Source organism: Gracilinanus agilis, chromosome 1 (genome assembly GCF_016433145.1).
Source record: "Gracilinanus agilis isolate LMUSP501 chromosome 1, AgileGrace, whole genome shotgun sequence".
NCBI lineage: Eukaryota > Metazoa > Chordata > Mammalia > Didelphimorphia > Didelphidae > Gracilinanus > Gracilinanus agilis.
The window spans coordinates 651,517,634-651,532,413 of NC_058130.1; the positions used below are offsets into that span (position 1 = coordinate 651,517,634).

Consider the following 14,780-nt stretch of genomic DNA (forward strand, 5'->3'; position numbering starts at 1 on the left):
TGGTAATTGATCTGGACGTTGACATACACAAGCTTTCATATCAGGTTGCAGCCGCTTTTTATATTCATGTTTAAATTATAACTCCATTGTTTCCACAGAAACACATTAATCGAGGTCAGACAACATCTGAAACTCTAGCTTATTGTGGTCGTTTTTCCCTGAAAAATCCAGCTGTACTTTTTGACTCAGAAGATGTTAAACCAAATGGAATGCCTTATGGAAATATCTCATTATTTCTTTATAATCAGGTATGTTTTTAAAGAAATCACATGCTAATTCTGTTAGGGAAATATCACACAATAAAAATGAAAATTCTCAATAATTTTGTAATACGAATAGTGTTCTTTGTCTTCATGTCATTTAGGCAATTGCTGCAGTTAATGTTAAATACTTATGTTTACAATAACATATGCTAATGATAGCTGGAAATAGTTATGATAACTATCAAAGAAAGGAAGAAAACAAGACTAAAAAAGCATTATAAAAATATAATTTCTTGGGGTCATCTAGGTGGCTCATGGGATTGAGAGCCAGGCCTAGGGTTGGGAGCTTCTGGATTCAAATATGACCTCAGACACTTCCTAGTTCTGTAACCCTGGACATGTCACTTAATTCCCATGCCCAGCCCTTACTGCTCTTCTGCTTTGCAACCATTATGCAATATTGATTTTAAAGAAGGTTATCATAAGACAAGACCAACTTTTATGAGAACATAGTCCTTTTGATTCTTATGGATGTAGTGCTGTAGGCTATGTTGCCAGCATGAACATTTCTATTTGGCTTTTCTGAAGAATTTTCAAATGTTGAAAATAATATGATAATATCATCACATCATGTGATCTCATTATATCATCACATAAAACTTTCTAGTATTTATCTCCAACTGCACAAACTGGAGCAGATTTATATGCAAATTAAACTCTAAAATATGCCTCTAAACTAAGTCATTAAGATATTTAGTGATTTAAAAATATTTTTTGAATAATTCAATAGAAATTGTCCCAAATTTTTACAGAATTCTTGAGTTAATTTTGGAAATAAATCTTCTTCTATTATGTGAGATATTACATGCTTCAGAAAACAATATAAAGGAATCAGGGAAAATATTGTAATTTCACTAAGATAGTTACAATAACTTTTTATTTCCCTCCTTTTTTGGTATAGTTTTGTCTTGCCTACAAAGGATTCCTGTCAAATCATATTGGCCTAAAATTTCAGTACCAAGACAGTAAGAGCAAAGAAACTAAAAACACCTATATGCAGTTCTCCTTTCCCTTTATTCAAGGGAACAAGTAAGTACACGGCACTTGGATACATGTGCAACATAAATATATCAAATTCTTCTTACGTGATTTTGTTAAACACAGATTCATTATGGGTTTAATTCTTCAATCAAGGATTCAGTGTCTATGGAGATGCTTCTTTAGAAATCCATGAGAGTTCTGTTGAAAAACAAATATAAAGGTCACAAAAAGAAATAAATATTACTCCAGTATCATTAACACGAATAAATCTGAGAAGAACAATAATGTGCTGGTAAACAAGAGAATTCAGATTAAATCATTTAATCTAGTTTGTTTGCTTCCTTATTCAAGGGGAAAAACACTTTACCATTATAGCATAATTTTTAAAAATAATTGAACATTCAAAGCTGATTTCATATTGGCAAGGATAAAGAAAATGTTAGAAATTATACTTTATTAACAACAAACTATAAGTAGAGAAATGAAAAAGAGAAAGAATTATATAGATAAAGTAATACCTATGGAACTAAATTTCCATTTGTGCCGCAACTCAGAGTTATGTTCAATCATGGTTATATATATACATATATATATATATATATTTTAGGTTTAATATTTTATTTTTTTAGAAACATTTTCCATGGTTACATGATTCTTGTTTTTACTTTCCCCTTCTCCCATCTTCACCCCCCCCCATATCCAATGCATATTTCCACTGATTTTAACCTGTGTGGTCAATCAAGACTTATTTACATATTATTGATAGTTAAATTGGTGTGGTCATTTAGTGTCTACATCCCCAACCATGCCTACATCAAACCATGTGTTCAAGCGGTTGTTTTTCTTCTGTGTTTCGACCCCTGCAGTTCTTCCTCTGAATGCAGGTAGCTTTCTTTTCCATAAATCCCTCAGAATTGTCCTGGGTCATTTCATTGCTGCTAGTACAGAAGTTCATTACATTCGATTTTACCACAGGGTATCAGTCTTTGTATACAATGTTCTTCTGGCTCTGCTCCTTTCACTCTGCATTAATTCCTGGAGGTCTTTCCAGTTCACATGAAATTCCTCCAGTTTATTATTCCTTTGAGCACAATAGTATTCCATCACCAGCATATACCACAGTTTGTTCAGCCATTCCCCAACTGAAGGACATACCTCCTTTTCCAGTTTTTTGCCACCACAAAAAGCGCATCTATAAATATTTTCATACAAGTCTGTTTATCTATGATCTCTTTGGGGTACAAACCCAGCAGTGCTATGGCTGGATAAAAGGGCAGGCAGTCTTTTATTGCTCTTTGGGCATAGTTCCAAACTGCCATCCAGAATGGTTGGATCAGTTCACAACTCCACCAGCAATGCATTAATGTACCAATTTGGCCACATCCCCTCCAACATTCATTACTCTCCCCTGCTATCATTTTAGCCAATCTGCTAGGTGTGAGGTGATACCTCAGAGTTGTTTTGATTTGCATTTCTCTAATTATTAGAGATTTAGAATACTTTCTCATGTGTTTATTGATAGTTTTGATTTCTTTATCTGAAAATTGCCTATTAATGTCTCTTGCCTATTTATCAATTGGGGAATGGCTTGATTTTTTATATAATTGTTTTAGCTCCTTGTATATTTGAGTAATTAGTCCTCTGTCAGAGTTTTTTGTTATAAAGATTTTTTTCCCAATTTGTTGTTTCCCTTCTAATTTTGACTACATTGTTTTTGTTTGTACAAAAACTTTTTAATTTAATATAATCAAAATTATTTATTTTACATTTTGTAATTTTTTCTAACTCCTGCTTGATTTTAAAATCTTCCCTTTCCCATAGATCTGAGAGGTATACTATTCTATGTTCACCTAATTTTCTTATAGTTTCCTTCTTAATATTCAAGTCATTCATTCATTCTGAATTTATCTTGGTGTAGGGTGTGAGATGTTGATCTAAACCTAATCTTTCCCATATTGTTTTCCAATTTTCCCAGCAGTTTTTGTCAAATAGTGGATTTTTGTCCCAAAAGTTGGGCTCTTTGGGTTTATTATACACTGTCTTGCTAACGTCAGTTACCCCAAGTCTATTCCACTGATCCTCCCTTCTGTCTCTTAGCCAATACCATATCATTTTGATGACTGCCACTTTATAGTATAGTTTAATATCTGGTACTGCTAGGCTACCTTTCTTCACATTTTTTTTCATTATTTCCTTTGATATTCTTGATCTTTTGTTCTTCCAAATGAACTTTGTTATAGTTTTTTTCTGATTCAGTAAAAAAGTTTTTTGGCAGTTTGATAGGTATGGCACTAAATAGGTAAATTAATTTGAGTAGAATGGTCATTTTTATTATGTGACCTCATCCTACCCATGAGCAATCAATGTTTTTCCAATTGTTTAGGTCTAGTTTTAATTGTTTGGAAAGTGTTTTGTAGTTGTGTTCGTATAATTCCTGTGTTTGTTTTGGTAGATAGATTCCTAAGTTTTTTATATTGTCTAGGGTGATTTTAAATGGTGTTTCTCTTTCTACCTCTTGCTGCTGTGATGTGTTGGAGATATATAGAAATCCTGATGGTTTATGTGCATTTATTTTGTATCCTGCAACTTTGCTAAAGTTGTTGATTATTTTTATTAGCTTTTTAATTGATTCTCTAGGATTTTTTAAGTAGACCATCATGTCATCTGCAAACAGTGATAGCTTAGTCTCCTCATTGCCTTTTTTAATGCCTTCAATTTCTTTTTCTTCTCTAATTGCTATTGCTAGTGTTTCTAGTGCAGTGTTAAATAATAGAGGCGATAGTGGGCATCCTTGTTTCATGCCTTTTGCAGGGTTGTTTGCACCTTTGCACTACATACCTGATCTTATTGGGAAGTCTTCTAATTTATCCCCATTGCATATGATGCTTGTTGATTGTTTTAGATATATACTGTTTATTATTTTTAGGAAAGGTCCTTCTATTCCTGTACTTTCTAGTGTTTTCAATAGGAATGAATATTGTATTTTGTCAAAGGCTTTTTCAGCATCTATTGAGATAATCATGTGGTTTTTGTTGGTTTGCTTGTTGATATGGTCAATTACGTGAATGGTTTTCCTGATGTTGAACCATCTTTGTATTCCTGGTATAAATCCCACCTGATCATAATGAATAACCCTCATGATCACTTGGTGGAGTCTCTTTGCTAATATTCTGTTTAAGATTTTTGCATCTATGTTCATTAAGGAGATTGGTCTGTAGTTTTCTTTCTCTGTTTTTGATCTACCTGGCTTTGGGATCAGTACCATATTTGTATCATAAAAGGAGTTTGGTAGAAGTCCTTCTTTGCTTATTATGTCAAATAGTTTGTATAGTATTGGAATTAGTTGTTCTTTGAAGATTTGATAGAATTCACTTGTGAATCCATCTTGTCCTGGGGATTTTTTTCTTAGGGAGTTCTTTGATGGCTTGTTCAATTTCTTTTTCTGAGACGGGATTATTTAAGTATTCTATTTCTCCTGCTGTTAATCTAGGCAATTTATTTTTTGTAAATATTCATCCATCTCACCTAGATTGCTATATTTATTGCCATATAATTGCGCAAAATAGTTTTTAATGATTCCCTTGATTTCCTCTTCATTAGAGGTGAGGTCTCCCTTTTCATCTTTGATACTGATGATTTGGTTTTCTTCTTCCTTTTTTAAATTAGATTGACCAGTACTTTGTCTATTTTATCTGTTTTTTCAAAGTACCAGCTTCTAGTCTTATTTATTAATTTAATAGTTCTTTTGCTTTTAATTTTATTGATTTCTCCTTTAATTTTTATAATCTCCAAATTGGTATTTAGCTGGGGATTTTTTATTTTTTCCCTTTCTAGTTTTTTAATTGGATGCCCAGTTTGTTGATCTTTACCTTCTCTAATTTGTTAATATATACATTCAAGGATATAAATTTCCCCCTGCATACTGCCTTAGCTGCATCCCACAGAGTTTGGTAGGATGTTTCATCATTGTCATTGTCTTCAATGAAATTATTGATTGTTTCTATGACTTCTTCTTTAACTAACTGGTTTTGGAGAATCATATTATTTAATTTCCAATTTTAGTTTTTAATTTGCCTGTCCATGTGCCCTTACTAAGTATTATTTTTACTGCATTATGATCTGAGGTTACATTTATTATTTCTACTCTTTTGCATTTGTTTGCAATGTTTCTGTGCCCTATTACATGGTCAATCTTTGTGAATGTACCATGTGCACCTTAAAAGAAGGTGTATTCCTTTTTATCCCTATTTATTTTTCTCCACATATCTACTAAATCTAATTTTTCTAGGATTTCATTTACCTCTCTTATCTCTTTCTTATTTATTTTTGGTTTGATTTATCTAAATCTGAAAGAGGAATATTTAGATCTCCCACTAGAATAGTTTTAGTATCTATTTCCTTCTTGAGCTCTGCCAGTTTCTCCTTTAGGAATTTGGATGCTATACCATTTGGTGCATACATGTTGAGCACTGTTATTTCCTCATTGTCTATACTGCCTTTTATCAGGATGTAATTACCTTCCCTTTCTTTTTTTAACCAAATCTTTTTTACTTTGGCTCTGTCAGAGATCATGATCACCACTCCTTCCTTCTTTTTCTCATTTGAAGCCCAAAAGATTTTGCTCCAGCCCTTTACCTTAAACCTGTGTATGTCCACTTGCCTTTTATGTATTTCTTGTAGACAACATATGGTAGGCTTTTGGTTTCTAATCTACTTTGCTATTTGCTTCTGTTTTATGGGCAAGTTCATCCCATTCACATTGAGAGTTATAATTATCAGTTGTGTATTCCCCAACATTTTGGCATCCTCTCCTAGTTCTACCTCTCCTTCTTACACTATTTCCTTTTAAACCAGTGGTTTGTTTTAGACAAGTCCGCATTGTCCCCTCCCATGATTTACTTCCCTTTCCACCCCCTCCCTTATTCGTCTCCTCTTTTTATTTTTAAGGCCTAATGAATTCCCTCCCTCTTCTCCTCCCCTCCCTTTTTTGACCTACCCACTCCCCTGCTCCCCTTGGTTGATCCCTTCTGACTTTCTCACTAAGGTTAGATAGAATTCTATATTCCAATGGATATAGCTACTCTTCCCTCTCAGGGTTAATTCTGCTGAGAGTAAGGTTTAAATATTACCTCTTAATGCTCTCTTCCTCTCCTTTTTATAATAGTATTGATCTCCTCCCCTTTCCATGCTCTCTTTGTGTGGTATAAAATATCCTATTTTTCTTATTCATTCAAGTTTCTCTTGATGCCATCTATTATTCACCCTCCCTCTTTTTTCCCCTCCCCGCCTCATCTTAGACCATTTAGTGCTCCAACCTCTCCCTATGAATAATTCTTCTAATTACTATAATAGTGAATACAGTTTTTGAAAATTAACAACATTTAATTTAAATTTAATTTTTGAAAATTAACAACGTTTAATTTAAAAACATAACATTTCTCCATATAGGAATACATATAATTTGATCTTATTAATGCTCTTAAAGGGGTAAAATTAAGAATAAGAATTTTCTTTCTTTCACTTCTGTTTCTTATTTACCTTTTCAAGTTTCTCTTGGTTTTTGTGGTTGGATATCAAACTTTCCATTTAGTCCTGGCTTTTCTGTGTAAATACTTGGAAAGTTTCTATCTTGTTGAATGCCCATACTTTCCAGTGGAAGTATGTAGTCAGTTTTGATGGGTAGGTGATCCTTGGTTGTAGATCCAGTTCTCTTGCCTTTCTGAATATCATATTCTTTTAGTGTGAAGGCTGCCAGGTCCTGTGTGATCCTGATTGGTGCCCCTTGATATCTGAATTGCCTCTTTCTGGCTTCTTGTAATATTTTTGCTTTTACTTGTAATCTCTTGAATTTGGCTATTATATTCCTGGGGGTTGTCTTTTCAAGGTCTAATGTAGATAGTAATCTATGGATCCTTTTAATTTCTATATTGCCCTCTTGTTTTAAAACTTCAGGGCAGTTTTGCTGAATAATTTCTTTTAGTATGGAGTCCAAATTTTTATTAATTTCTGGTTTTTCAGGAAGACCAATGATTCTCAAATTGTCTTTTCTAGACCTGTTTTCTTGATCTGTCAATTTCTCAGTGAGGTATTTCATGTTTTCTTCTATTTTATCAGTCTTTTGACTGCTTTATTTGTTCCTGCTGTCTTGAGAGATCATTGGCTTCTAATTGCCAATTCTAGCCTTTAGAGACTGGTTTTCCTTTTCAATCTGGTCTATCTGGTTGTTCAAGGCTTCCAGCTGGTCATTTCTGGTCTTCAGTTTGCTTATCAATTCATTTGACTTCTGAGCCTCACTTTCTAATTGTGAAATTCTGCCTTTTAAACTGTTATTTTCTTGCTGGATCTCTTCCATATTTCTCTTAATCTCAGATTTGATCTCTTCAAGATCTTGTGACCCATTTTCATTTTTTTGGGAAGGTTTGGATGTCTTTAATTGTTTCTCCTCCTCTGTTTTCTGGTTTTTTTCTGTGCAGAAGTTATCAAGTGTTTGAGCTTTTTTCTTGGTCTTCTTGTTTATTCCTTGGTTCTTGATTGGCATCATTATGTTTTATCTGCCAGAAGTTTGGGTAAGGCAATCTGATTCTCTTTGTGTGGAGCAGTTTTTTGCCTGAGGCTACTTTGTGAGTCTCTTGACTTTTCTGGGGACCCTCCTGGGGTCTCTGGTTTAGCTGTTTTCAGGGTCAAGCCCTCGTGGTCCTAGCTGGCTGCCCAGAGCCTGGAGCTTGGCCCACGCTTGCTCCTCCACCTGAGATTTTCCCCTGAGTCTGAGCACACTGGGGCTGCTGCTGCCTCTCTCAGCCCCACTCCTGTATCCAAGGTCTTGGTTTTCCAGCCTCCTGGGGTCTCTGGTCTAGCTGTTTTCAGGGTCAAGCCCCCATGGTCCTAGCTGGCTGCCCAGAGCCCAGAACTTGGCCCATGCTTGCTCCTCCACCTGAGATTTTCCCCTGAATCTAAGCACGCTGGGAGCAGCTGCTGCCTCTCTCAGCCCCATTCCTGTGTCCAAGGTCTGAGTTTTCCAGCCACCTGGGATCTCAGGTCTTACTGCTCTCGGCGACAAGCTCCTGGTAGTGCCAGCTAGCTGCCAAGGGGCTAGATATTGTGCCCCTGCTCACTCTAACTGTGGAGCACAGCCTCTGACTCTGGTACTGTGGGTGTGGTGGGGGAGGGTTGATCTGCTCATGTTTTGATGGGAACTATTTCCCCCCTTTATAGCCCAAATCCCATGTACCTTCAATACTGCGCCCTATTGTGGGGTCCCTTCTTTCATCTGGATTTTGTTTTCTTGTCCTTTGGATGTACTCTATATCCATTGGTAAGGAGAGAAAGTCGCCCTTCCTCTACTCTGCCACTATCTTAGCCTGGAAGATGGTTTATATATTTTGTAATAATTCCTAATTGTTCTTAAAGACTTATTTTTACTGTTGAATCATATGTAATATGGTGAAGTTTTCACATTGTAGTCATGCATTTGCATACTAGTGATAATTTTTTTAAACAGATTCCTTTTTAAAATGACTTTTCTCTTTATCTTTTAATATATTATTTTCTGCCAAGCTGCCATCTCTCCTAATAACATCATAATTTTCCAAGTATGTCATGATTTTTGACTTGAGAAGAGTAGCAACATCTAGTTTCCCCCTTTTACAGAAATGATAGTTTTTTTGTCGTTTTTGTTGTTGAGCTTTGTAGTTGGTATCTGTGTAGGAAAGAGGATATATAATTAAATGCCACTTAAAGAATAAACCAGTAAGGATAGAATGAAGAGTAAATCTTCATTGATGCTATATTAAAATATATCATATCATAATATACTATGATATGATGTGATATTATATGATATAATATCTTAATATATTTTATTCAAAAATGCTATAATAATATTCTATTTCAATTATATGACATTTTATTATATAGAGTGAGGGCCCAAGGAGAAGCTATTTGATAGCGTTTCTAGATGAAGATTATATGAATCAGTTTAGTCTAGCTTTCTAGCTTCTGACCTTCCTGGATTATGATGCTAATAATATTTGTGTATCTCTGTAATATAAAACTTCATTAAGACTTCAGGAACATTCCCTGAGTGTGTGTGTGTGTATGATATCCATGAGTATCTATGCTTGTGTTTTATATATATATATATATATGTTATATGTATAACATATGTGGTTTTTATATATATGCATATATATAGGATGTTAGATATGTATATACAAATATACACATGAATTTTGGTTTGGACCTTCAGTTCCATTAATGTAGAGAATTTTTGGTGCGGAATTTCCCTCTCATAATATCAATATCTTTTCTACAACTTAGTCTTAAAGAGTTGCCTGCAGTACTGAAAGTTTAGATATGTTGGCCTTGGAAACAAGAAAACCTGGGTACAGGTCTTGCCTCTGACACACTGACTCTGTGTTGCCTTGGGCGAATCACTTGGTTTTCTAGTTTTCTAGGCAATTCTGTAATCTATTTCTATAATTTATATAATATAGATTGTGTGTTATGTGTTTATATGTGCACATGAGAGCATGTGTTTATATGTACACACGAGAACTGTGTATGATGACAATCATACTTAATCTGACCTGTAATTTTATTGGTGTAGGGAACTCTTAATATGAAATCTCTTCCCAACAGTGAAGATCAGCAATTTGTAACAAAATCTTTGAGAACTTCCTGAGCCTGAGAAGTTACTTGTTTTGCCATGGTTATGTAGCTAGTGTATGTCATAGGCAAGATCTGAAACTGGATTTCTTGAATCCAAGTCTAGCACACTATTCACTGGGTCATGCTTTTTCTTATTAACAATATTGCTTCCAGAATAAAACAAATCTGCATAGTATCAGGCATACAATCCACTCAAACTCTTAGGTAAAGGAAAAATATAGCAAACATCCCACTTATTTTTTTAAATCCTCCTCCATTTAAAAATGTATTATTTGTTCATTCTGATGGCATAATATCACTGATTTTATTTGAAATTCATTTCAGTTGGACATATACTTGCATAGATCTCCTGTACCTCATACAAGAAAAATACTCCGGGAAAAAATTCTTCCTTCAAAGTATTGGTTTACAGAAAGCATCTGAAACACAGTCCTTCTTTGTGGATGTCGTATACCTTGGACAGATAACTACAGTCTCAACTATAGATGGTATTTTGTGTGATTTGTCATATGCAATATTACATAGAGTCAAATAATACTTTCTAAATATTTACCCAGGTCAATGGGTATTATAAATACAGTCTAGTGTCATTTGTAGATTTTTGTTCATTTTAAGACTCAGAAAATTACTGCTTGTACCAGTCATTCAGCTTCCTGATAATATGGTACAGTAGAGAAGGAAAGTTGGCAAAGAGGAAAAATCACTGGATATGGAGTCAGGACTTCTGAGTTCAAATCCATTCTCAAAAATGTATTGAATATGTGACCCTGATCGAGTTACTTAGTCTCTCAGTGAAAATGATAATTATAACTTCTTCAAAGGTTTGTCATGAGGGTTAATATGAAATAGCATGGGTAAATTGTTTTACAACCTTAAACTGCCTAAATGTCGGCTATTATTTCTAAGAAGACACAGTATGGAATTATGAATAGAGATCTAGCCTCGAAACCAGGAAGACTTGAATTCCACTTCCAATATATACTAATTATGTGACTTGGAGCTTCACTGGGTCAGAAATCTCTAAGCAACTCTCAGAGTCTTTAAGTTTCAGAGAAAATACTGGCCTGAATTGGTGGAAAGAGTTTCCTCACCTGGGAGTTCTCTCTAGCAATGAAATCACAGCTCCAATCCAATCCCTATTATTTCTAAAAAAATCCATTTAAAAAGAGACTGGATGTTTTCATTATGACAAAGAGTATTTACATATTTATTTATTGAATTCTTTTGCTCACACATAAGTATAAGTATAGTCTGGATCTTCGTACTTCTGTAACTAAATATGTCATGCATAAAGGAACCAACTCTCAAAGTGTGGGTCTGGTTCTATGTGACAAGTGAGGGAACTGAAAATCTAAATTCACACAGGTCATTAATAATGCTCTCATTCCCCTTTAAGAAGATACTACTTCTGCTAAGTATATTTGTTGACAAATCCTTAAATGTATACTCAATAAAGTATTTTTCACAGGAACTGCAACAGGAGAAAGTGGTACTCATGTTTATGCAAACAATGCTGCTCTCAATCCTTTCACAACTCTTTTTTCAGAGTTATCTTTAGAACTAGTTGACAAGCTTTATAATAAAATACCTTCCACCACACAGATTGTCACCCCTCATCCTTATTTTTAACCTGATCTCCCTTTGTGACAGATAGCCTGTATTCACAAAACAGCTGGCACAGTGAAAAGGTGTCACTCATGGTGGTCAAATAGAGGTAAATCAATCAATCCTCATGAATATGGAACTGATCACCCTTTCTAAACTTGCTCTAACCCTCTGAGTTAACTATTTAGAGAATTTACTGCCAGTACTTTAATCTGCCTTCTGCAAGTAAACATTTTTTTAAAAATTTAAGTCTTTTGAACTATCTCCATGAAGGTAACTTTCCAGATTCTTACTTTAAATAGATAAATGTATGGTACACATGGATGATTTCAGCTTTAAAGAAATTCAGGATGAACTATGATTCTTATTGTATTTTTTTTCATTTCAATTATAGACGTACCAAAGAGAAGACTTCCAGCATTGGCCAATAGAGGAATATTTCTGAAGAACTTTCAAGTGAAACGGACTAAAATGGTTGGGTCACCTGCAACTGTCCAGTACACCGTGACAATGATTTCATGTAATTGTAGTTACAGAATACCCCTACTGGCTGTAGGGTTTGCACAGGTAAATTTCATTTTTGTAAGTAACTCTAATTCTTCTGTTTAAAAGTAATTAGCTCTTAGTTTGATGACTGTTTTTTGTTAGTTTCTTTTGGTTTTTGCCTTCTTTGAATCCCCATCACTTAGCACAGTTCCTTGTATGTAGTAGACATTTACTATATGCTAGTAGACTAACTGACATGCCTAGTACTTTCCTGCTTTTGTGTCTTTGCTCAGACTCCTCCAATCCACTCTGGGTCCAATTTGGTAGCAAGACAGGGAAACCAGGAGGAGTCAAGATATAGAGGATGGGTCACTAGAGAAGCCACAGTAGATGTTTGAAACATGAATAATAAAGTTTAGTGTTCACCTTAACTAGAGCCAGTGTCCATAAATCCAGACAGAAGAGCAGAGGCAGAGTATTCCTCTTATTGTTCAGGAGGATTTTGTGCCTGGAGACCCAGACTAGAAGAAGAGTATAGACAGAATCTGTGTTTACAGTTGAGAGCTATGTCCTGGGTTTGAAACTTGGCATGAAGAACAGATAAAAAATGAAATCTTGACAAGCAGCCTGGAAGAAACACCCCAGGGTTTGGCAGAGACAGACTGGCTTACAAAACAGCACCTCCGCTCTGGTTCAAACAGTTCTTTGTGATGTGTATATCAGTTCTAATAGATGTGTGCTGCTCCCCAGAATGAAGCAGATTTCCAAAGGTTCCTGTGTTTGGAAATTAAAGCAAAGGCAGTGGACTAGGTATTCTGAAGATTCCTTGAAATTCTAAAAATATGTGCTCTCCTAAATAAATCTTGGCTTTCACTCAATGTCACCTCAAATCCCACCCATTCTATAAAGTTGTTCCTGCCCTCTCCAGTCCACACGGACTACCTATATATTTGCTTTGTTACTTCCTTTCTCATATGCATATGTAATATAACTCAATCCATCCTCAAACCAATTTAAGCTATTAGGCAGCAGAACTACTTGTGTTCTATTTCTTTGCAGTCCACAAAATTCCTTACACATAGCAGTTGCTCAAAATATTTTCCAATTGATTGATAGCGGGGCCTAAATTAATGAGGTTTTGTTGAAGAAGTAACTGAATGTCTTATAGATGATTAGATTTGTTTTGGTCTGGTTATTTCAGTCATAGAGGTATAATTTTTGTAGATTTATGAGACTTCTCTGATTGTTTTGAATATTTCTGAACTTGTTAGATTCATATCTAATATTGTCATTTTATCATGCCAATTTGGAATGAAAATCATGTTGGCATTGTCAAAATTAATCATTATTATAAATATTCACCTTGAAAACAGGTTATCACTAATAACACAGAGAATGAATCCATATACAGAGGGATGAACTGGCCTGGAAGATCACAGATTCGTATCCAAAGAATTCAAGCAGCATCTCCACCAATACATGGCAGCTTTGACATTCAAGCTTATGGCCATATACTTAAAGGTATAAGAAAAATACTCGGATTTTTATTGGCATTTATGGCAAAATATTACTATAAATTTGTAGTTACAGAGGAACACACATGTATACATGTATATGTGAATATATACACATATATTTATTATTTATGTATATATGTAACTCATGATGCATTGGATAGAGCACTGGACCCAGAATTAAAAAGATTTAAGTTCAATTCCATCCTCAAATACTTACTGGCTGTGTAACCCTGGGCAAGCCACCTAAATTCTATTTGCCTTAGTTTCCTCACATATAAAATAGAAAATAATAACACCTACCTCTCAGAGTTACTGTGAAGATCAAATGAGCTACTTATGTGTGGGAGGCCAATAAGAGAAACAGAATCTCAAATAGATGAAAATCTGAGACTCCTCTTTTGACCTCTTTTATGATCCACACCTTTTCTTATTGAAAAACATTATAGCCTTCTAGGAAAACTTTAAGTTCTTAGTAAAACAGCACTTAATGAGTTAACAGCCTTTTTTCACTCAGCAGAGTAAAGCTGCAGCTGTGGATATATCTCTCTAACTGTTCCACGCATCCCAAGGTCAGGCAAAGTAACTTTTAGATAAAGTGAGGCTCATTGTGTGAAATGAGTCTTGAAATATATATATACAATAAACTCCATGCTGCAAGAGAGAGAGAGCAGAGAAGCAGCTATGAGCTAACAGAAAGATCTCCCGTGTCCTATTACTTCCTTATCAACTAAGCTGTCTTTATCAGATTATCTGGAGATGATAGATAGATTTCAAGACTTATGTGTGTATGTATGTATCTAATATATTTGTATACACACACACACACACACAAACACAACGTCTTAATCATAGTCAATCATATCTTGAAACTTTCCTTTAGAATAATAGAGGGGGAAAACATTTAAAGCTTAACTTTTAATGATATATTTTATAAAGCAAAACAAGTTTTCACATTAAGATATTGATTACCCTTTCTCTTCATTACCTCTCTGTTTATCACATCCTATAATGTATCAGCTATTATTATCCATGATGCTTGTTTATGTTATTGATAAAACTTAATATCCTAATGAAAAATATATGATATAAGATTCAGGTTTAAGTGAAACATTGACCCCATATTTTATGATGCCCCAAAACACCTGAACCTGGGGAAAAAAATTGGTCTGCTGAATTAATTTTTACACATTGAAAGAAGTAAACATACATACATACAGACACAGGCATAGAAGATTTATTAAGAGTTTACCATGGGCCAGCC

General features: G+C 34.6%; 1 protein-coding gene across 1 annotated transcript in view; it reads left to right on the top strand.

The window, feature by feature from the left end:
* The window catches only part of PKHD1L1 (PKHD1 like 1), a 210,869-nt gene that overhangs the window by 60,348 nt on the left and 135,741 nt on the right, over positions 1–14,780 (top strand). The window contains exons 22-24 of the mRNA XM_044658261.1: positions 10,236–10,399; positions 11,911–12,083; positions 13,376–13,523. Coding sequence (XP_044514196.1) covers positions 10,236–10,399; positions 11,911–12,083; positions 13,376–13,523 — 485 coding nt within the window. The remainder of the gene's footprint in view (positions 1–10,235; positions 10,400–11,910; positions 12,084–13,375; positions 13,524–14,780) is intronic.